Source organism: Rhyacophila brunnea, unplaced genomic scaffold (assembly GCF_057557595.1).
Source record: "Rhyacophila brunnea isolate RB1 unplaced genomic scaffold, BYU_Rbru_1.0 scaffold_5, whole genome shotgun sequence".
NCBI lineage: Eukaryota > Metazoa > Arthropoda > Insecta > Trichoptera > Rhyacophilidae > Rhyacophila > Rhyacophila brunnea.
Window position 1 is genome coordinate 26,867,575 of NW_028233170.1, and position 23,332 is coordinate 26,890,906.

The 23,332-nt window shown below is 31.6% G+C and overlaps 2 protein-coding genes across 3 annotated transcripts; one reads left to right on the top strand and one right to left on the bottom strand.

The window, feature by feature from the left end:
• Positions 1 to 250: 250 nt before the first annotated feature.
• vari (MAGUK p55 subfamily member vari) lies at positions 251 to 17,742 on the top strand. 2 transcript variants are annotated; one of them, XM_085955782.1, is made up of 12 exons: positions 251 to 460; positions 6,557 to 6,666; positions 7,777 to 7,932; positions 9,453 to 9,635; positions 11,877 to 12,110; positions 12,235 to 12,333; positions 12,460 to 12,618; positions 12,740 to 12,950; positions 13,220 to 13,390; positions 14,218 to 14,363; positions 15,511 to 15,585; positions 16,340 to 17,742. In XM_085955782.1, exons 1-12 carry the CDS (start codon positions 376 to 378, stop codon positions 16,514 to 16,516), a joined length of 1,806 nt encoding a protein of 601 aa, XP_085811908.1. In that variant the 5' UTR covers positions 251 to 375; the 3' UTR covers positions 16,517 to 17,742. The 2 variants fall into 2 exon arrangements, with proteins under 2 accessions (XP_085811908.1, XP_085811907.1); XM_085955781.1 differs by lacking the exons at positions 251 to 460; positions 6,557 to 6,666 and adding an exon at positions 7,393 to 7,525.
• Positions 17,743 to 19,060: 1,318 nt separating this feature from the next.
• On the bottom strand, positions 19,061 to 22,608 carry LOC147066224 (tubulin polyglutamylase complex subunit 2). The gene is made up of 5 exons (XM_085955783.1): positions 22,502 to 22,608; positions 22,238 to 22,405; positions 19,659 to 19,843; positions 19,390 to 19,563; positions 19,061 to 19,312 (listed from the first exon to the last, which is right to left on the bottom strand). Exons 1-5 carry the CDS (start codon positions 22,575 to 22,577, stop codon positions 19,151 to 19,153), a joined length of 765 nt encoding a protein of 254 aa, XP_085811909.1. The 5' UTR covers positions 22,578 to 22,608; the 3' UTR covers positions 19,061 to 19,150.
• Between the last annotated feature and the right edge of the window lie 724 nt (positions 22,609 to 23,332).

Below are 23,332 nucleotides of genomic sequence, written 5' to 3' on the forward strand. Positions count from 1 at the left end.
TATGCTCTAATATAATATGTATGTAGGTACTCACGGTTCAATTCAGTTCAGGTGTCAGATCAGCCAAGTTTATCGTATTATCTCTATATGTCTTTCATTTTCATTTTTTTCTGCTGAACACTGAAAAAATATGGCAACACCCACGTTGGAATATACGTAAGTATAAACGACGCCCTCACGATATTCTAAAAGCGCTCGGCGTCGCGACGCATGACGTTTGCATGAACAAAGCTCTCGAAAAAGCTCGCAATACGGGATCAAAAATTATCACATAAGTGTTAGAAAATACAAATTAAGCTCGAGTGTTTTATTATACAATAACGTGGTGCGATCTAACTAAATATCTGACATATTTGTAAGTGTTTAAATATACAGATGATTGGGCGAAGGAGAGGAAGGTACACAAATGACATTCGTGGGTTTCGGGACTTCGTGACGTCAGGCCGTCGCCGTGGAGACAGTTAGTGGTGTTTTTAATAACTAAAAATATTTGTTCGATTTATTTTAAACTTTTTAACAATTTATAAACGCGAACATTGGGGATGACACCTGAATTATGCAATATTCACTTGTTGATTATTTCAGGTGTTTTATTCTGAATTTCCCGCCAAACACAATCAGTATTGTCCCTAATAATTGTTTTCAACATTCAAAAAAATCTTTGTTTCTTTGTATGATAATAATTATAGGTTGCGAAGAACAAACTGATGAACGCCAGTCAAATATTCTTCCTTGAAAACAATAAAAAATCGTATTATGAAATCATCTTACAATTACTTATTAACTATAAACAATGCAATACGAGTTAATACAATCCTAGTAAGTTTTATAAAACTGGTTCCTACTACAGGATATTTACCAATTAATAGTTAAATGAAACTGCAAATTTTGTGTAACACGTATAAAAGATGTATAATTTTATTATTTTGAATGATTATATTAATTTAAAGGCATGATATCAGAAAGGTGAACCTTTTCATACAGGTTATGATAGTTTATCATACCACCCATACGAGAATAATATGATATAATTTGTTAATATAAATGTTAGCAATTAAGCAGTTCTGATTTTTCTTATCATTTATGTAATGCGGCAAAAATATACCTATCTAATTGCTGCGCCAAAGGAGCGTAAGTAACAATTTGAGACTGTACCTATAGGAAGTGAACAAAGTACATAATATGTGATATATTTCAAAGTCGGTTTCCTCCACTTTTAGGGTTCTCGTTCTCTGTAGTGTATGAGCTCGCTTAATAATAAATTCAGCTCCTTTTGCCCTATTATTGGTTTCGAAGACGGCTTCATCAACAACTGTCATATATATTTTTTTTAATATTTTTAGGCTAACCTTAAACATGATTTTCTAATAATTTTATCACGCCCAACGTCATTTTACGTCTATTTTTTTAATTATTCACTAAAATATTTATTTTCAAACAAAATATTTTATTTTCAGTTGTAAATGTGCTTTTGCGGTTTTAATCACTTATTTTCGTCAAAAACGCTCTTTTGGTTTATCACCAACAATATAATATAATGGTTTCTCATCAATTCCTTCTAAAAGATCTTGTAATTGAATAACAGTGAACTAAACCGAAGAGCAACAGCCAACAAAGTATTTTTATATATCTATTATGTACCTGTCCTATATCTACGCTTTAAGTATAAATCACCATAATGACTAGCGGTATATATGTAGGGAATAAAATAATACATTTCTCGCTAGTGGGTACCTATGCAATTATCTAACGACAATCGATAATATAATTGTACATGAAAATTGAAGACACCATCTATCAGATAGTAATCAAAGCATTGCAATCTTTCATTGTCCGAATTAAACGATCATATCACAACTTACGAAGGGAAATCGAAATATTCGATTATCTAAATATATACTACGAGTATGTCGTTAAATTATCATTTTTGCAAACCATTAATTTCTCTTTCATAAGACAACTAATTCATAAATTAGGTACCTATATTCCTTTAAATTTACAATTTCACTCAATATAATGTGGTTTGTGGGTTTCTGAAGTTTTATCGATACCATATGACGTAGGGTTGCAATTCGTCCCAGTTTGTCCAGGTTTGTCTTAGAAAATAAGTCCCTGTTCAGGATCCCAATTGAACCACAACCAAAAGGCCAAATGACAGAATTTTAAAGACCGCCATTAATCACTAAAAAGAACACAAAAAAGTATAATTTTTTGTAAATACATAGGTAAATAGCTCGCAAACCTGATTATGAAGTTAAATTTTATCATTAATAACGATAGCGTATAAAACTATTAAAATAAATTCCGATGGGAAAATTGTCAATGGTATGGAAAACTAAAAAAGGTCTGGACAATTTTCAATAGAACTTTTATTTTCCCAAACGTATCTCAGAAATAATTGGCAACCCTAGTAGTGTAGGTACATTTCGCTGCCATTAGTATGTAGGTATTAATTCATCAATAGTAATATCGTATTATAATCATTATTTACTTATGTCCACATCTAGAAAGTGTGCCCTATTATGAATTTTGGTTACACACTGTTCATCTCCGCCCAAAAGTCAAACTTCGCTACCGCTATGTACTTACTACCCATTGCACTTTTATAAATTAGTGTACAGAATGATGTTATAATACATATTTAATTGAATAAAATATCTATGTTTACCTTCTATTTCTAAACATAATGTAGCAAAACGTGCGAGGCATCTGATTTCAGAAGTGGGTACCAACTTATTCTCGACACGGTGACCTATATTTTTACCCAACAAACCAAATATAATATAACTAAACTTTTTTTTGTCCAGAAAGAAAGAATACTATCAATACTATATAGACAACATTTTTTCGACAATGAAAAAAACTGGATGAATAAAAAATAATCTCCATTTTTATTTATTTTTACTGATAGGTAGGTACTTCATTGATCAAACATACGAATAGGTAGAGTTTCAGGACTGTAAAATAAACCGGCGGTAAAGAACAAAGAAAATATCTCTCCAAATAAGTAACAGATTATTATATTTTTGTAAGATCGTCGGAATAATAGTATGATTAATTTTATGAAACGTTAGCTTTTCAATGGAAAAATATGCTTCTTGATTCAACTGATCGTATTTTCTTTTGGTATTTTCTCATAGTAATAATAATGTACTTATCCACATTTTTAATAATATAAGTAAATTTATTTAGAAAAAAAATATTTAAATTCCTACTTCAGGATTTGGGATACTTGTACATTACCCCAAATTATATTTGTTCACATTTTACAACAATGTATTAGCCCCTGGATAAAGGGTTTTTTTTAACTTAGAATTCGAAAAACTGAAAACCACTTTGCCGATATGCAAATTTTAAAATTAAAATACAAACTAATCAAACGAAGAAAAAACTGCATAAAATATTAAATTAGTAGACAGTAGAAATAATTAATGAAAATCTAATTGTCTAATTAAATATTTTATTGAAAATATTTCCACAGAAATAACATCAAACTTGGGGGGGGGTTTGATGTCAGAACAATTTAGATAGGTAGGTACGTACTGTCTTTAGGATTCAGCAGATTGTTATTAGGTGTATGAATGTGGAAAATACTAATCGTAAAAATAGGTTGATGGACAAGGAAGCGACATTTTGTATCCCTTCTTCGTTTGCAATTTTGATTTACTCATATGATATTCCCCAACCCCTGCGCTAGTTCAATACAGAAACAACCAAAAATAGTGTTCTCAGATAATGGCGTTTGAAACGGTTGTTTTTTAGAGAAATAATAACAGTTTTTTTTTTATTAAATCACGTATTTCTGGTAGGTATACGTATGTTTAATTATAATTATAATTACTTCCATTAAGGGCTATCTGATTGTGCGACATATTCAAGGAATTTGTTGTATGTGCCTTCTACTTGACTATTTACTGAATTATTAAGGAAAATCAGTACCTACATCGATGTGAATAATTAACTTGATATAATGAATAAGTGGTTTCCGTCTAGTAATACGATATGGAATTCTCTTTGTCGGTCATTATTCGCGACATAGCTTTATTCAACATTAATTTAACATCAATTGGCTTGAAAAATCGTCACCAAAACATCTAACTATCGCCTTATGCGTACAATATATTTCACTAAATCTTATAGGTAGTGCCAATTAATTGTTATTAATATTAAAAATTTCGTTTGATGATGTTAAAAATCAATTACTTACAGAATATTATATAGTCGACGTTGACGACACAGGTGAGTTACCGTCGAAAAAATATTCTCTTCCATGGATCTACGATCCAACACTAACGGACTAACGGACCATCCGATGCTTTCTCTCAGCCGGCACACTTTTCTGAGCCACTTCCCCACCTGTGCACGAGTAGGCTTTTCAAAATTTGTAATAATAATAATTATGTATTGTTTTCCTTTTGACACTTCTGAACTTGGTATCGTCAGAAGTGAGAAATAATATATTTTGTTTGTGAGTATGCGACTCGTATTCCGTTTTTAGTTTCTTCGTTTTAATTAAGAAATAAAATACGAGATATTTAGTTTCTACTAAATTCCATTGTACATTTTTTTAAACCCTATCCACATTTTTGGGTAAATTGTTTACGTGTTAGGTCAAGGGCCTTATAAGCTTTCGGGTCAATGTTACGATGATGCGGCACAAATAATAAGGGTGATATTATGTATCTACCTACTTACAAGCAAAAGCCTTATCGCTAGGATAATATAAATACATTAATTTATTACAATATTAACAAATTTACCATCCAAGTCGTGCTTCCGCACTTTTTATCTAAATTTCTAAGTCAGGTTTTTTAGTATCATTATCAATATGATATTTTTATAATATTGCGTAGATTATGTGGATAACCGATTAAGGTCCATAATTAACTGACAATAATAATTGAAGATCTTGGCATAAAAACAGCAAATGTCACAAAACACTTTTTTTTCAGGAGAGGGTAAAAACATAATATCTTGGTTGTGAAATTTTTTTTTATTAATTTGACAATTAGAAATTATAGAGAAATTGTATATGCACTATATGAATGTAAAAAAAATATTAAATTTATTTTGGTTAAATAGATATTTAAAAAAGAATGAGTGTGACATTTGCTGTTTTTACACAATTTTTGGACATTTGTTGTTTTTATTGCAAAATTGAAAAGATCGAAATGTAAATAGTATGACTAAAACTATAATTTTATTAAATAAAATAAAGAATATATATTTCTGTTATTTTTAAATCATAATACAACTTTTAATAAGGTTTGGACATATTATTTATCTATTAACAAACGACTTCAATGTTTCTAAAAAATCAAGAATTAAATATTTGAAAATTTTTTTTAATCATGTGCGGGTTAATACTGATTAGCTTCATATTATTATTATTGATTTAATTTAATAAAACACATTTTTTAGTACCTACTTATTCCACTTTTAATATATAAATCTGGACCGGTTTCGTCCGCCTCTGTTTTTCTGCCAACTGTTTTCAACAGTTGAAGATGTCTCTCTAAGGCGGGTGAAACGTATCCAGATTTCTTTATTAAAAGTGGAAAAAGTACTAAAAAAATGTGTTTTATTAAATTAAATCATTAAAACAATGGATTTCCACCATGGATTGATAGTGAACATGAAAAATGAAAACCGATTAGCCTCGTCTGACACCTTCACTGCAAATTAAACGATACATTTATTGGGTTTTGTAAATATTTAGCTAATTTTAAAATATTTTTTTATTTAGCTCCTTTCAATGGAACTAATCCACCATTATGTTGTTTTAAATGCAATCGTGACTTGCATTTGATTCTTATTCACTACATTGAATCTATGCCACAGCCTAGAGAGAAACTGAAATGTTCGCAAAGCACTTCTCCCTACTAGCCTGGTCTATTGTGTACATTATAACTAGCCTGAAATGCCAAAGTTTTAACCTATATTTCATATTAAAAAAATCTTTTTCTCCGGTCTCTTTAGATTTTATAATGAAGGGCCCAGAATTTTCCTTATTGCATCCAACTGAACAATAATGAAAGTCACCGTTATTTGGTAAAAACGTTGCATGTTTTTGTTCATTTTTCTCTTTCAAGACGTTTCAGATATCTATGCTAGTAATATCCATGATAAAATATAAAAACAATCATAAGAAAACGTTATAAAAAGCAATAATTAAACGAATCAAGGATAATTTGACAGCTCAGACACTAAATTGTATGGAATGTATACTAACATTACTAACGCCGCCTGGTGATAAAAGTGTAGAACTACTGGACCTTTGCTGTTTTCACACAAAAATGCCTGGACTATTGCTGTTTTTAGAAAAGTGGCATATTTTTGAGAGCAGATTTGAGGGTCTTATGATTTTTTTTAAAAATATATCTTTGCACAGTTGTGTGTAATCATACACAGGGAATATAGAAATGCAATAAAACGAAAATGGAAAAAAGTGGACATTTGATGTTTTTATGCCAAGATCTTCAATTATTTTACATTAGTAAATAATATATTGAAACATTGTTTTTATCTACTTACATACCTATTTTTATCTCCACAGTTGAAATAAAGGAGGAGCCAGAAGTGGTCGATGAAATAATCAATTTAAACAATACAGAAGAAATATTTTTAAAGGGGCTCCTCGACAGTCCCAAGCATCACAGGGTTAAAGTTAGTATTGTAAAACATGTTCTTAAAAATAAAATAGGTAGGTACCCAATAGTAAGCTTTTAGTGTACCTGTGTAATATTATTTATTAGGTACTGGCATCGACTTGATCAAAGTATGTTTTTTAATTTTTTTTTTTTTTACACAAAAAAACAAAAGTAATTAAATGTTTAGCGGAATGAAATGCTACTAAGCTTCTTTAGCGACATATTGCATACGGAAGATAATATATTTTAGTGATACTTTATCTTTTAAAAATATATTCACAGATCCAAAAATATAAAGAAATATAATTACTTTTTTATTCAAAGTTAAACTAGTTACAATTAAAAAACTGCTATTATGATTAATTTTTCCGTTAAACAGTAGATTAATGGGTTCTCTAGAATATAATTATTATGGAAAGAATGTTTTTAAATAATTCTTAGTTTTCATTTGTTTAAAGAAGATCGATTTAAATGGTCACAATATCGATATTTTGTCATTTTAGTATCCAGTAAATCTACAGTATTATAACATCTTATTATAATACCTAATTAAAAACTTAATGATTTATATTTTAAGATTATCGTATCGCAATCCATTTGATTTATCCGCGTATCATGGTATTATTAATTTTATTGTGGACTGTTTTATTTTGTAAGATAAAGGTTAAATCAATATTAGAACATGCTTGAAGCAGTTATTACTGTTTTCATATTTTTACGCAAGCAACACTAAACGCTTATATGTATGTTGTGGGTGTGCCACTTGTTTGTCAACGTTGAACGTTGGTTCACAGTGTAGCGATTTGTATTATTAGTGATAAAACAATACATTGTGTATCACTTGAAGGATAGCGCGCCTTAAATTAGGTTTCGGGGTAAGTCTTCCAAATTTTGTCTACATCCTAATAAATAAATAAATAAAAATACTTTTATTTATGAAGTGTCACGCCCAATAGTTTGACAAAAGCGTTTCTTATTGGAATTTTTAATTCGATGACGTACGGTACCTATTGATTAAGTTGAATAGGTTGTAATCAATAAGCATTTTGTGTTGAACGTATACCTACTTTTATATTGACACCGGTGTATTTCATATTATTGTATTAATATAGGGTAAATGTTTTAGGATTCAAGCGAGGAATGCGAAGGTCCCAAGCAGATTCGACCGTTTGCTCTTGGTAACGTTCAGGTTATCAAGAATTTAAGTCAATACAAAGGAAATAATATTCGGACAATAGAGCAAGCAGAACTAGCAATATTATTATCTAAACCGCATTTAAAGGTACGTTATACAATTTTAAAATTACTTATTCACCATTATTGTTGATTTCATAAATAAATTGTATAACTCGAATATACCTATTGCCTCAGATTTATAATATTCCATTTAGAGACCAATTGGACCCTTACAGTGACATACTTTCTAAATCTAAATTATTCTGGAAAACTCATTAAGTACCTAGTTCTATTCAATATTTACATAATATCCTACCTGTGTTGTGAGGTGTGGCAATTAAAGTAGTTGAATTAATCATGAAAGTGATATAATACAGTACCATAATTTATTTACAATAAAATTGTATGTTGGACAAATTTCACTGGAATTTTACCACATCGCAAACTGAATAGAATAAGAAAGTAGCCAGTCCACAAAAAATGAGATATGATATAGATCAGGTGCGAGAAGGTTTTCTCTACGTTCTGCTGAAAATAGCCAAGCCGCAAAAAAAATATTCTTGAAATAAAATACTTTTTACATACATTTTTAAAATCATGTTGTTGCTAAAGTGCCATTATCTCAGCTCGATATTATTGTGGACTGGCTACATTCTGCATAACTACGTTCCATTTTGTCATTTACTTACTAAGTTAAAATAATTTCCTACTTTCGAAGGTATGTTTAAACAAACTAAATTCTTGTTATATCTGTTTGCAACACTGCAAAGTTTAAGTACTACAATATGTCATAGCTGAACATGGGAACACGGTAATGTGGGGTCCACGATAAAACTCCGAGGAACAGATAAGCATATCATTGATACAATTGGTACTTTTCGCCGTCGGTGTACGCGTTGTTTGAACAGTTCATCCAATTAATGCGATTTTGAAAGTGCAGGCCATGGAATAATGAAAATTCTCATTACAAGAATCGATTAATTGTCGATAAGGGAAGGGATGTTATTATACCATATTTTTTGATGATTTTCTGAAAATATTATAAGCATTCACCTCTTCCCAATTTTTTTTTTTTTTTTGGTATTCCAAACTTCATTAACTATTTTATATAAATAAAAAGAAACATTCAAACTCGGGAGATATTATTCAACTTCAATTTTAGTAGGTTATGGGTAGTCATTATTAACACAATATAATCGTGGGGAGGCATACAATGATCCAAAAAACTAACATTTGTTAGCGCTGCTATCGGTATGACATCTTCACCGATATATTAGTCGTAATCGGTTTCCAGATAGTATTGCAAATAACATGGGTATTGTCGATCTATTTTTGAGATAACACCCAAGACTTAGCACATTGTCTGCGATGCGAGCGTATTTAGCTAAATCCATAACATAAGAAATAAAAATATTATGGCCCATATTAACTCAAAAAAATGTTTAACACAATCGCTGTGTACCTTTTAATTAATTTTTGATTACCGCAATTAAATAACATGCTAATTGGATCGATCGGGGACACGGCAGCCGTGTCATCCGCGTCGAATGAGTTAATAATATATTCTAATAACAATCATTTTTACTGTGTATAAGTATAACATAATTGGTATTTTTATGTATGCAGGCATTAATTGACACCCATGATAAAATAGGAGCCATCTGGATCTCACGTCTTTTGAGTGTAGCGTGCTCTGGCGACATAATTGACAATTCAGTTTTTGTCGGTGACGACGGCGAGATGCCTGCCAAGGATGCAATAAAAATTGTCGGTGTGAGGAAGAACCCTGATCAGCCACTCGGCTTAACAGTAAGTACTTTTTAATTCAAACTATTTAAGATCTTGCCACTTGGCTACCTACGACTACATCAATAATTCATATTCATTATGCTCATAGAGTTTAAACCACTATGCCATGATTGAATTATTGACTATAGAAACATCAATATTCTCTATGTTGTCGGTATAGAATACATTGCTTATAAATAAAAAATGTAAATGGCGGCTTGTTGTTTGGCATCTTCTTTTCGTTTCTTAATTATTTACTATTTGTGACTTGATCTAATTATTCATCTAAATCTAAATAATGATGATGCATTGTATGAAAAACTTCTTTTAGATGTGTAGCACTAATGCAAGGTGTTTTTATCTGTGTGGTCCTACCATATAAGTTTTGGTGCACAAATGTGATGTTTGCTACAAATGAGTGCAATCTGAAGTTACTACTAATGTAATCATTAATCTTATTAATCCTTTTTTAGCTTCACATTCATAATATTGTACATTTGTGGAGATTGTTAAACATCTTTGCAAAAATCCAAATATAGATTTCAACTCAGGGAAGCTCGTCCATTATTTTAATTAATATTTTAAATTTTTTGAGTACAAAGAAACCAATCCCACTTAATGTAATCGTAACGTTTGTAAATTCTCCAGAAAAGTAGTATTTTAAATAATAGAGATAATAGTGAATAAACACGATGCGCCAATTCAAAACCATGTGACACATGCCGCACGTCACCACTTCAATACATCTAGTATTATCTGTTGTTAAGATCGAATAATGATTTTAGGCTGTAGACAACTGTATAGTCATTCAACTGATTTACCAAAAATTAGCCTTGTCGCAATAATGCTCTTTTGCCAGAGAAGGGCTCAATATAATATGTCATAAATAATAAGTCATTCTTTCTGTGGAAAAAACAAAATGATATTAAGTATAATCAGTTTAACAAAATATTCAAATTGCAAAATCATTGTCACGACTGATGATTATTACCGCGGTATCCTGACTCAGCCGAGAAAATGCAGATAAGAAGAAAATTGTGTGCATTTCTACGTAGCGCTGCGTAAAAATATTTTATTGAAAAGACGTACAGTATATTGAGGTCACTATTTTACTATAATTGATGAGTGGGTGAAATGACTATTGGCCTGCGTGAACTCACATGCCCGCTTGACTCATCCGTCAACTTGTGTTATGAAATTCTCACCTATCCGTGTAACCACAACAATGCTGGTAATGTTAACCACCAAGAGATATGGTAAAAAAATGTTCACCTATTACAGCATTACATGGAAATTATGCACAATTTTATTATATTATTTTATGACCTGTCATTCCATCGCAGCACTTAACTCTACAAATTATTCACACACTCATTTGCATGCTACATTACTCAATACTCACTTAATTCCCCATTACTTGTAAGCAATTTTCATATTTTTTAGCCATTGTACAATTATTAATAAACCAAGGAAACAAAACTTTGACAATGAAGGTTTTTATTTTGTGTGCTATAAAAATTCATTCAATTCACATATAGATTTTGAAAAAAATCATTAAGTTACTACTTATTGGTATTTTAGCAATGTATAATTTTATCTCGTCTTGGGAGTCTCTCATAAAGAAATATGAGAGAATCATGATAGTGGACGAATGCTACTTCTTCGGTCTATGGAGTCATCTCTAAAGTCTGTGCTCACCTACGCCTCGGAAACTTAGACATGAACTCTGCGAAATGCGTGAACCCAGATTATTTTGGAATGAAAAGTTCTCCGTATGTATGGAAAAATCAGAGATGGCATCATTTGTAAGAAAAGAGTTCAACAATCTGTACGAAGATTGCACCACAATTCAATCAATTTAAATTGGGAGACTACGCTGGGTAGGTTATGTATAGGTTTGTTACCAAAGGTTAAAGCGATCACAGATACGAAAGATTGTGTGTATTGGTGTATTTTTGAAGAATACAGTATTCTTTTACAGGCTGTTCCCTTTTTGATTAGTTTGATTTTTTTTTCCTAAATCAAAACAAAGAATCTCCTATTTTAAAAGTCGATTTAAAATTTTTAAACATCCTGTTTGTAAACAATGTGTCTGTGTGAATATACTGGTCGCTTCAACTTTCAGTAACAGACCTATACATCCTGAAACGCCACACTGAAATCACACCGGTTATTCACTATTAAATTATATAACAAAGCATGTTGGTTTATTATATGTATAGTTACCATTTCTTAACTTATGTATAATTGTTTACTCGCTAGGTGACTGAAGATGAGCATGGACAGTTAGTGGTCGCTCGAATTCTAGCCGGAGGAGCAGTCGCGAAACAAGGACTATTAGGACCTGGAGATGTCGTACTAGAAGTAAATGGAGTATCCGTCAGCTCTCCGGATCAATTACAAATGGAATGTGCCAAAGGAGGCGATCAGATTAATCTCAAAGTCGGACCCAACAACCATCTGCGTCCGCACAACAATGTTGTTAAAAATCTAAGGGTATATTAATATTTTCACAATATTTACATATTAAATAATAAGTTGCCTTGATAATATTATTTAGTGCAGTACATAATTATGTTTACTGCTAGAATTTTAATAAATAATATGATTTATTTTATAGTGCTACATGCGAACTATGTTTGAATATGACCCAACCGGAGATACCCTCTTGCCTTGTAAAGAAATCGGTCTTCCATTTGTCCGTGGAGATATATTGCAAGTAAGTCATATAAAAAAAAAAATCTTTTCATTTAAATCTTTGTAAACCATTTGTTTAAGATAATTCTTCAAATAGTATAGATGCGTGATCAATAATTTCTTAATCGAACTATTTCCTTCCTCGCAGATAACCGATCGAAGAGATCCCAATTGGTGGCAGGCTTGTAAAGTTGACAATCCAGATGTCGTCGGATTGGTTCCGTCTCCAGAATTGGAAGAAAGACGTAAGGCATATGTACCTCCTGAAGCCGATTTCGTTCACAAGATTAGCATTTGCGGAACATGGGTTAGCATTCATAAATCCTCTATAATTCATTAAATTTTTAAATCTAATCAATTGTATTGTATCAGTTTAATATTTATTGTAAACATCTTTTTCATTGGCATAATAATTTTGCTGTTTTCAGATTTCAAAGAAGAAGCGTAAATTTGCTTATGAATCTCGTAGTGCGAGTGAATTTGACGGAGCTGACCTTGTTCTATATGAAGAAGTAGCCCGCATGCCGCCTTTTAATCGGAAAACCTTGGTCTTGATCGGTTGTCAAGGCGTTGGCCGCCGAACGCTCAAAAACCGACTCATCAACAGTGACCCATCGAAGTTTGCCGCAATAACTCCTCGTAAGTCCGCATCACAAGTATTCCATCATTCAATGTTATATTTATAATCTATATCAGTTTCTAGACTATACTCGGATCGTATATTGTTAACCGATAGTGCTAAGCCAAATAAACGTTACAGTAATAATTTATTTACAACAGGGGAGCAATACAGTCCTTCGAATTTCACTCCCCTAAGAATGTGCAGGCAGACTAACGAAAACGGTGATCAACCATCTTTTTGATGAAATATTTTCTTTTATTCATACATGTGTTCAACATTATTCTAGATACATCACGCCCGCCAAGACCGCTAGAAGAAAATGGCGTGTCATACTGGTTTTCTGAACGAGAGGAGATGGAAAACAACATTAAAAACTGTGCATTTTTAGAATACGGTGAACATAATGGCCATCTCTATGGAACACACTTGGACTCAATTCGATCCGTTATCCAACAAGGTAAAATAATACATACATGATCTAAACATTCTAGATCAACCAAAATAATTTTGGGAATTCCAATCTTTCCATATTTTATTAGGCTGTGAACATGAATAGAAAATAAACGTCGAATGGCAACTATCGAAAGTTACTAGAGAAAGCTTTATGAATTTAATAGCGCCTGTAAACGTGCATAGATTTACTGGCAGCAATAGTGCGTATTATAAACTATCGTGACAATAACTGTTTACACGTAAAAGTGTTGACTGTTTCTCCAATCTCATTCTTCTAGAGTAAGCGAGACGCGATGTTGTCATTTTATAGTACTATTTGACAGGTAGTGAAAATCGGTTAACCTTCGTTTTTTTCCAGTAGGTTTGCCACTATCGTTCTACTGCGCAGGCGCATATCGTCAAATCCCTACTGTCGCATGGAAAATTCAGAAGCTTCCAAACTTTTTTGATTCATGCATGCAAGTTTGCAACTGCAGGATAATACATGTTTACCCATACATTTTCTTGTTATGGCCGCGATAATACTTACTGTCAACAGTAAATCCATGCATGTGTAAACAGAGCATAATGCCATGTACGAGTACATAACTGATTCCTTCAAGAAATCACCATCGACCATGGTTCACAAGACATTTTTTCAGTCACATTTGCCTTGTAAAGAAAATTACAGCAAGTATAGCTAAAAGAGAACGGGGAGAGTTTGAGAGGGAGAATGCTTTGCTGCGTGTGGAATTACATCAACAATAATATTATGTTGTTATATTACAAATACCTAAAATATCACTGCATTAACTTGGTTATCGCTAATTTGTAAGTTTGTTTTGATTCCAGGAAAAATGTGCGTATTGGATTGTTCGCCTGCCTCCCTGAAACTCCTTCATAACTCTCGTGAATTTTTACCTTATGTGGTATTTGTTTCTGCTCCGGGTATGGAGCAACTTCGAAACCTAAACCATGCGTCAAAAGGAAATCTTCAGGTACGACACCTCCATAGTATATCGTTTGCACGATTCAAAAGTGTCATGGATATTAAGAGCGTACTTCAGTGAAACAGCAAATAATTTTCAACAGTAGGTGCGATGAAATTTCTCATTAGTTGCCAATCGGAGACCGACAGTCGAGCTGCACGTCGATTTGTTTTGTCATGGCGTCGGATGAAAATATTCTTAAATCGTGTAAAGATGACTAAAAAACTTTACGTATGTACTTAAAAAATAAAACAATGTCAATGAATATACTATTATTGTTAGTAATTTAACAATAAACATAACATTAATTGGACGCATGTTGGATTTTTATGACAAATTATATTTCGTTCGGCACGCGTCATTTGCACAATCCGCGCATCGCCTAGCCACGATCTTTTTAGACCATGCCTCAACTGAAGTATAGCCTTAATATTTCAGACAATACGCATCAGGTCTCTCGTCATTGTAGTTTAAACCTTTTTGTTCTATTTATCATTTAGTTACCTATTCCAAAAAAAATAGTTTTTCTATCTGAGACCTTTAGTAGGTATTTATTTTAGGTTAATTTTTGAATTTTAGCAGAAATGTGTAGGGACCTGTAAAATTAGTTACAATAATCATTGTAATGCCCCATCTGTGATTGTAATGCTTTATGTAATGTTTTATCTTCAAACTATAAGTGTTTTAACTCTCGGTTTTCCTTGTTATTGTTATTTAATTAATCTAATTTAGTATAAGTATAGCATACCTATTATGGTATTGAAAACAGGTGAAACGCCACCATTTCACCACTAGTAAATTTCAATATCCCAATTATTTTTTTATTTTGTTTTGATTGACGCTATGAATCATCATTGATTAATAGATTTTAATATTTTTTTTTATACTGTCATCCCTTTAAAATATGATAAACATGTATATATATATATTTTAAAACAATCCGATGATTAATTGAACTACACCAAAATGAAAATAATGTTTATTAGATTTTGTAAGGATGTTGTAACGGCATGATGTTTTAAATGGAAATAATTTTTAAAACCTGTAGACTCAATAATTAATCTGCCAATTAAAAAATCTAATTTTAAAGCTTCCCTAAAATTAGGCATGTAATGTTTCATTTTGTTATTCGTTTGCATGTATTTTGTGTTACCAGTTTGACAGACAAAGTTCGATCCGCTTCAGTTCTCGTAGAGCTCGAACCCTGGAATCCCTCGCTTCACTGTACGAGGTGAGTTAAGGCTGAACATTTTCACTGCTTCATATATTGCATATAGCAAGCCTACCATTATCTTACGTGTTTGCAAAATACTTACTCTTCATATTTATACCTATTATTTTTTGACCACATCCGATCATAAGAAGATCAGATAATGGGCCTTTTTGTTTTTACAAGAAATTGATGTAGGTTGGCCATTTGCTTCACCTATTAGGTCCATACTCTGACTCCAATACACATTGAAAAATAAAATGTGTATTCGCCAGAGCCAGGATTTTAACCAGCACTCGAAATGGAAAATTTTACGAACCAGAGCGCTCGATAACTTTATGAAAATATTAATGTAGTTATCCAATTTTATAAAAATAAGTGTGTTGGATTTTTTCTTACATGGTCTATCTAGCTCAGATGATCAAATAGTTTGTTCGACGAGACAAAGCGATAATTTTGGGGATTTTATGAACCGGAACGGCGCTCCGGTAGGCTCCTATCCATTTCGAGCCCTGATTTTAACCTGAGACCCACAACATTATAAGCCGACGCGTTAGCCACTCGGCTATCGACCTGTTTTACCTCATGAAATTTTTTCTCATGATAATGTGGGAGGAAAAGATAGAATATGCTGACTAATATGTCCTATTCATTTTACAATTTTAGTATTGGCCATGTATGTAAGAAATCGTAATTACTTACTATGCTGACACAATATTGAAAATTAACCGTTTCTTAATTTCTGTAATACTAATTGCATTGGTTGTAATAATAGGAAGAAGATTTGAAGACTACTTTAGAAGAGAGCGCGTGTCTTCAGCGAACATACGAAAAGTATATTGATCTCACAATCGTGAACCACGATTTTGATGTGACCTTCCGAAAAGTAGCCGAGGCCTTGGAGACTCTCTCGACCAATCATCAGTGGGTGCCTGTTAATTGGACTTACTAGTACGTTCTGTTCTGCGATTGTTCTACCTTATCGAAATTTATTCAAAACTGCTTCAATTTATTACTTTACAGTATCAATGCAGCTATAAAGATTTTTTTATAGACACTTTTTGATCGCCGCCTCGGAATGAACGATTAATGTTTTTACTAAATTGAAAATTTAATTAACGTATTTGTACAGATGCATTATTAATTTGACTAGGTAATTGGGCATTTGCAACAAACATTATCTTTCAATTTTTTTTTAGTATCTATCTACAAACTAGGTAGGCTCCCAATTTTGTACACTTTAATAAAAAATAAAATACTTAATTGGGTAATAAATATAAAAAAAAATATATTAGACATTCAAATGAAAATACATTATAATATCAACAAACAATTCTTTCATTAGAAAGGATTAGGGCATTAACCCGAATTTATAATGATTTTTCCACTATATTATCTATTAATAAATTTTATTACATTCACATGGGAAAAATACCAAAAAAATCTTTTTGTACCCGATTGACTTTTTCAATTTGCTGACGATTTGTGCAAATAATTAATAGACTGTCCTCTTATGCGGTAAGCCTGACCACAAATATTGCTTTCTTAAATACTAGGCTAATATAGGGATCAAAATATGGTCGGTAATCATTCCAAGATATAAAAAAATATTGTCCTTGCTTCTAAATTTGATGTAAGTACCGGAAATATTCCGCGCCTGTATGCTGCAAATATTACTCTTGGAAACGATGCATTAGTGTTTTTATGTTCTCTGTCAATACAAGTGTCATCTCTTAATTATATTATAATAATACCTAAGCATGTAGGTATAACATTTTCTCAAGAACCATTGTCCTCTTTTTCAACTCAATATTAAATTATCAGTATTTATCAGTGGCGAAGGGTGGAGGTAGGCTGTTAAGATCCGCCATAAACAGTGCACATTAAACTTTTTCAGACATACCTATTTGTTTTCATCGAAATAAAGCTACAATTTACAGATAGTGTTGGTTAGTTTTTAAAATTCAATTAAACCCTGAGAAACCAAGCCATTATAGATAATAGTCAAAAAATACATGTCTATCTATAAAATATCTAAAATTATGCAATTAAATCATACATAACTTTGAATGTTTTATAAATAGAGTAATATTTTTTATTTATTATAGTTTGGTTTAGGCAGGGCTTAATGAATTAAAAAAATTAACCAACAATATGTGTAATATGTATTTTTAATCCAACGAAAACAAATAACTATGAATGAAAAAGTGTGCACAATTTTGTCGTATTGCCCAAATTAGACCAAAACTATTATGGTTTCGTTTAGGCAGGCTTTAATTGATTTTTAAAAACTAACTAACACCATCTGTAAATTGTAGTCTTAGTTCAATAAAAACAAATACATATGACTAAAAAAGTTTAGTGTGCACTATTTATAGCGAATCTTAACAGCCTACCTCCACCCTTCGCCACTGGTATTTATAGACCTAATGTTATACAGTTACAAAAGGTATTACAAACAATGTCATAATTAATTATTGTAATTGTGTTTTTACGAATGAAATTTGTCTGATTAGTTATATATTTTTTTTGAATTAATTATGTATTGCTTTTTACATAAAACATAATAATCTCTTTATGAATAAATATATACCTGGTACGTAAGTATCAGTTTGGTTTTGTACTTTTTACAAAAATGAAAGATCCGGAGATGTTTGGAAGTCTTTAAATGGGCAGCCTATACCTACTACAATTATTTCATGTAGGTAATCATAATTTGTAAAAAATTAATGTAACTATGTATCTTGGTGAGGCAACATCAATTATCAAACTACGTATTATGTTCTACTCTATCAAGAAAAATAAGTAATTTAAGTTGATTACGTCGAATAGAACTATTCATTCCTGTTTTTTTTTTTAATTAAATGAATATTTTAATGAATATTTATTTACAAGAACATCACCAATATTCACATAAACTTAAAAAAAAACTAATATAAATAGGTCTATTCTTTGCGATCAATATTAATATAAGTGATATTAAAACCGGCCTCATAACTAATTTACATCACATAGTGCAACGTTTTTTTAGTATTTAAACATATGAAATTACTTTTGGTTTTGTATGATGTTATTATAATTTTAAGTATTGCTATATTTCTTTAGTTATATTACGTACTAATCATTATGATTGTGAGTTATAGTATCTTTATTCCGTCCAATATCGAAACATTAATGATTGTTTTGCATCGTTTGATATTTTCTATGTATTATTTTAATATTATTAGTAATGTACACGTAAGCTTATCTTATTTTTTGTCTTGCGTGCAATTAATTTCATGTATGAATCTCGTTTTACTCTGTACTACTACTTAAATAAATACAAATTGAGGAAGGAGTACCTATATAAATCTTGATTTTGTTATTTATGGAATCAATGTAAGCAAGTTGTACTCTCATTAATTTTATTTAGTTTTTACTTATTTTTCATTGTTATCGTATACTAAACTTGCATTGGCTCTTTAAGTCATATTGTAGAAAAACATATAGATTGTTTGAAATATTGTTATATTATGCTGCAAATTTTACAGAAGTCTACAATAAAATATATGATCAGAAAAAATGTTTTATTGAAACGCAGCGTTTATTACTGTTTAGATCCTATGTTTCGATTGGAGTGTTTAGTCACTATTTTGAAAATGCCAGGATCGATATGATTTAGAGGCGCATCGCTTGCAGTTCCCATTGTCCTCCCGTTTACATCTTCTTTTCCAATCAATAAGTGTGGAGAAATTAGAAGAAACAATTGCTGAAAAATAGAAAAATCATTATTCTATAAAAGCAAGTAAGAAGTTATTTATTATCCACCAGATCAATTTCACAAACCTCAGACCACGGAGCTAAACCATTTTTGGAAAATACTGCTTGCCACCCGGGAAGGCCTTGATGGACCAATGCCATACGAAAATAATATGTGAAGGAGTCGGACAACCATGTCCATGAGTTCTCTGAATCCAGCAGCCAAACTGTCCAATTGTTATCGGAGTGAATTAAACAAACCTACAATAATTATTTGTCATTAACACTTATGTATATATAAACTATAACATATGCGCAATGGGGTAATACAATTGAAGTGATGAAATTTAATTTACTTTTCCGATTGCCTTGCAGTCGTCCAACTCAAAAATCTTGCTTTTAGAACCGATTTGTGGAGTCTTTTCTTCATAATTTAAAGTTCTATTTAACGAATTATCCAGCAACTCTTTCATGATTGGTACTAATGTTAATTCACTCAGATTATTGATATTAATGCAGCCAACTGGTAAAACATCATCTTCTGAAATTCACAATTTTTAAAAGTATTCAAGCATTATAGTAGGTATTTCAAATGAAATCAAAACACTACATGTTATTATGTCAAGTTAGGAGTGGTGAAAATTTGTATGTTTACATGCAAAAAAAGTAATGAGAAGAAGCGTGGTGTGCCAAGGGATTTTTAACTTAACTAGGTTGAGAGTCAATTTCAATTTTTTTGAACTAAATTTAGTCCAGATACTAAAACGTCGTGAACCGTTCTTTTAGTTCTCACCAAATAATTTAGTATAATATCAGCATAATAAGCTACAAGCATTTCATTTCTACTACGCTAGACTAGATGCCTACTTAAAAATGCCAAGTTTGCAACTTTTGGTACTATGTTGACCGGGACATGCTGAGGTTTTATGTGGCTCTGCAATTTGTTCACATGCCATCAGAAGTCTACTGCGTGTCAGATGTGGCACGCGTACCATAGACTCACCACCGCTGATGTAAGTAAATCATGAAATCAATGCTGAATAATATTAGATATTTAGTCATGTTCTCAGATTAAAAGTATTATATTATTATGATGGGAATAAAATACTAATTCTTTGTGGTCCCAGAACGACCAAATGTCACTCTACAAGCAACCAAAAGTTTTAATAAGCTTGCTGGATTATAGATTTTAAAGGCTACTTATTTGTTGTGGAAATGATACTTTTTACCTTTCATATAGGTACCTAATATAAGAAAAGGCTAGTTTATGCAAAGAAATACATACCCACAATTGAACCTAGTTTGACTATAGCCAACAATACAATCAGCACAGTAGTACATAATGTATCCTGTGTGTATGGTAGGTACTATAATGATGAAAATTGTTTGGAAACTATAATAATCGGGTTAATACTTATGAATTAATTGAGTTAGCATTTACTTGGTAGAATTCCATTTTACAAGAAATGAAAATATAATTAATATTAAATTCTACAGGTTTTTAAAAAAAGTTTGTCGATAGCTATTTCGGTTGTAACACCATTATCAAGACTATTCAGATAGGCCGCTTGCCCTTGCTTAAATACTACACGTGTATAGATAGAGACAGAATATATTCTCTTACTCGTTCCAGCAATATTATGAATTTGTACACTTATTATTAATTGTAATATTATTAATACTTTGAAAACCCTAAGTGGGTTTTTTAATGGATATCAAAATTTATCAAAATTACAGTGTTCGAGATTGACATTATTAATCAATTAAAATATTTTTATTTATATTATATTGTATATTATATTTATATTGTTTTCTATATATTTTAAAGTAATTGATACACCCCTGTTACAGGCGGGCTTCTCCCGGTGTAAAATAATCATTTAGTAGTCATAAGTGGAAACGTAACCCTGACCTCTAGAAACGGCTTCATAAAGCATCTAATCTGATTCCTTGCTCAACCACGTAAGTATTTTTTATTCATAAGTAAAGGTCTTCGTCCGGTGTGTGAAAATCACATATTGGGCGGAGGTGTAATTAAGATACATTTAATTTAATTTAAAAAGTATAAATGATGATGGATGAAAGAGATAATTTTAAGACTAAATATAAGTGTTCATATAATAAATTTTGCCGCACTTGCCGGCAACGTTCAAATTTCCACGCGCCTGCGCCGGGGTGGTCCCCGTCCTGTCCTCGGTCAATCACGAGAGTCCTTTTTGCTGAACGGCGTGGGTACGCAAGATTTGAAAAAGAGAAAAAAGTTAGTGAGCGTCCGGTTTTCAAACGATACGGACTGACGACTGTAACTGTAAAAAAAACTACAAAATAACCTTGTCAAACTCAAGATTAAAATATATACCTAATACCAAGTTACGCACAAGAAAGTCTTAGTGTTTTATTTAACCACAAACATAAATATATCGTTCCTTTTTTTTGTGAATCCGGGGTTCGATGGACACCTGAGCTAGCCGCTGGAACCTCGGGTATCTCATTATGTTTATTATTAACCCTCTGAATAGTGAGGTCTAGAAAATTAATTCTGTTTTCTATCTCTACTTCGACCGTGAATTTAATATTACAGTGCAATGCGTTAGCCCTTTTGACGAACGAGTTAAGTTGACGTCAGTTCCTTTCCAGCAAATCAAAATATCATCTACGTAAAAAACCCACTTAGGGTTTTCAAAGTATTAATAATATTACAATTAATAATAAGTGTATAAATTCATAATATTGCTGGAACGAGTAAAAGAATGTATTCTGTCTCTATCTATACACGTGTAGTATTTAAGCAAGGGCAAGCGGCCTATCTGAATAGTCTTGATAATGGTGTTACAACCGAAATAGCTATCGACAAACCTTTTTTAAAAACCTGTAGAATTTAATATTAATTATATTTTCATTTCTTGTTAATACTTATGATAAAAAAAATACCAACGTGAGTATTGGTAACTCCATTTCAGTCTGAAGCCATCAGTTGATAAATAAAAATGTCTGACATCGTCTGGAAGAGTTACCGAATGACGCTGTTCCCAGGAAGACAAAGATACTCTGTCTATTGGTAATCTGCGCTCTACAGCTACATTACAAACTCTCAAATTACTTTCTGAAATATCAACAACTCATTAAAATACAAAATGTAATATTACAAGTAGTATTTACCTACTTACTATATTTTAAATGAACATCAATAATATCTCACCAAGAAGCTTAGTCAAGCCTAAAACCAAATTTTCGTAAAAAGAGTCTTCAGAAACTACATCAACGCGAAATGTCATTTTATGCCTGCATTATTATTTACCACCATCACTATGGTAACCAACATTGTTATTGATAATTTTACACTAATAAATCAATGCAGAGTTTTAAAATGGACACACTAATCAATACAAGAAACAATAATATTATTATTAAGAAAATTATTAAACATTTTTTTACAGAGGTTTTCAAACTTTTAAGGTTCACAGCGCCCTATTTGTAAAAATTGTTTAACGGAGCTCCAAAATTTCTTTTTAGCTTTTATTCTATCTTATCCTATTATAAAGCCGACTTGGGTGAAGTTCACGGGAAAAGCATTAAAAACATCCATGGCATTATATTGTGCATGCACATGTGCGAGATTTGCTGAGACAGTGTGATGAGCATATGGTGAGGATCTCAAGACAATGGGTGACTAATCCTTCATCAAAAATTAAATATGAAAAGCTATTGGGTGCTGCGATTGTTGCTTATCGACTAAAAATGTGAGTGATAGGTCATTTCAGCGCAGTGTTTCGTGATGTTTAATCACAATCTGAAAGATTTTTTGTAATGATTCATGAGTGTTGACGAAACTTACAACCATTGTAAATGTTAGAGTTTCTAAACAGTATGCATAAAGCCCATCAAAAAAGCGTTCGGTGCGCTCACTACTGACTACTCACCCGCGCATTACCCTTCACCTATGTCATAAGGGGCCCAAGAAGCACAAAATAATTATTATTATCAGCGTCTCTCATAACAAAGCAATAAAAATATTATATTATTTCTCGGG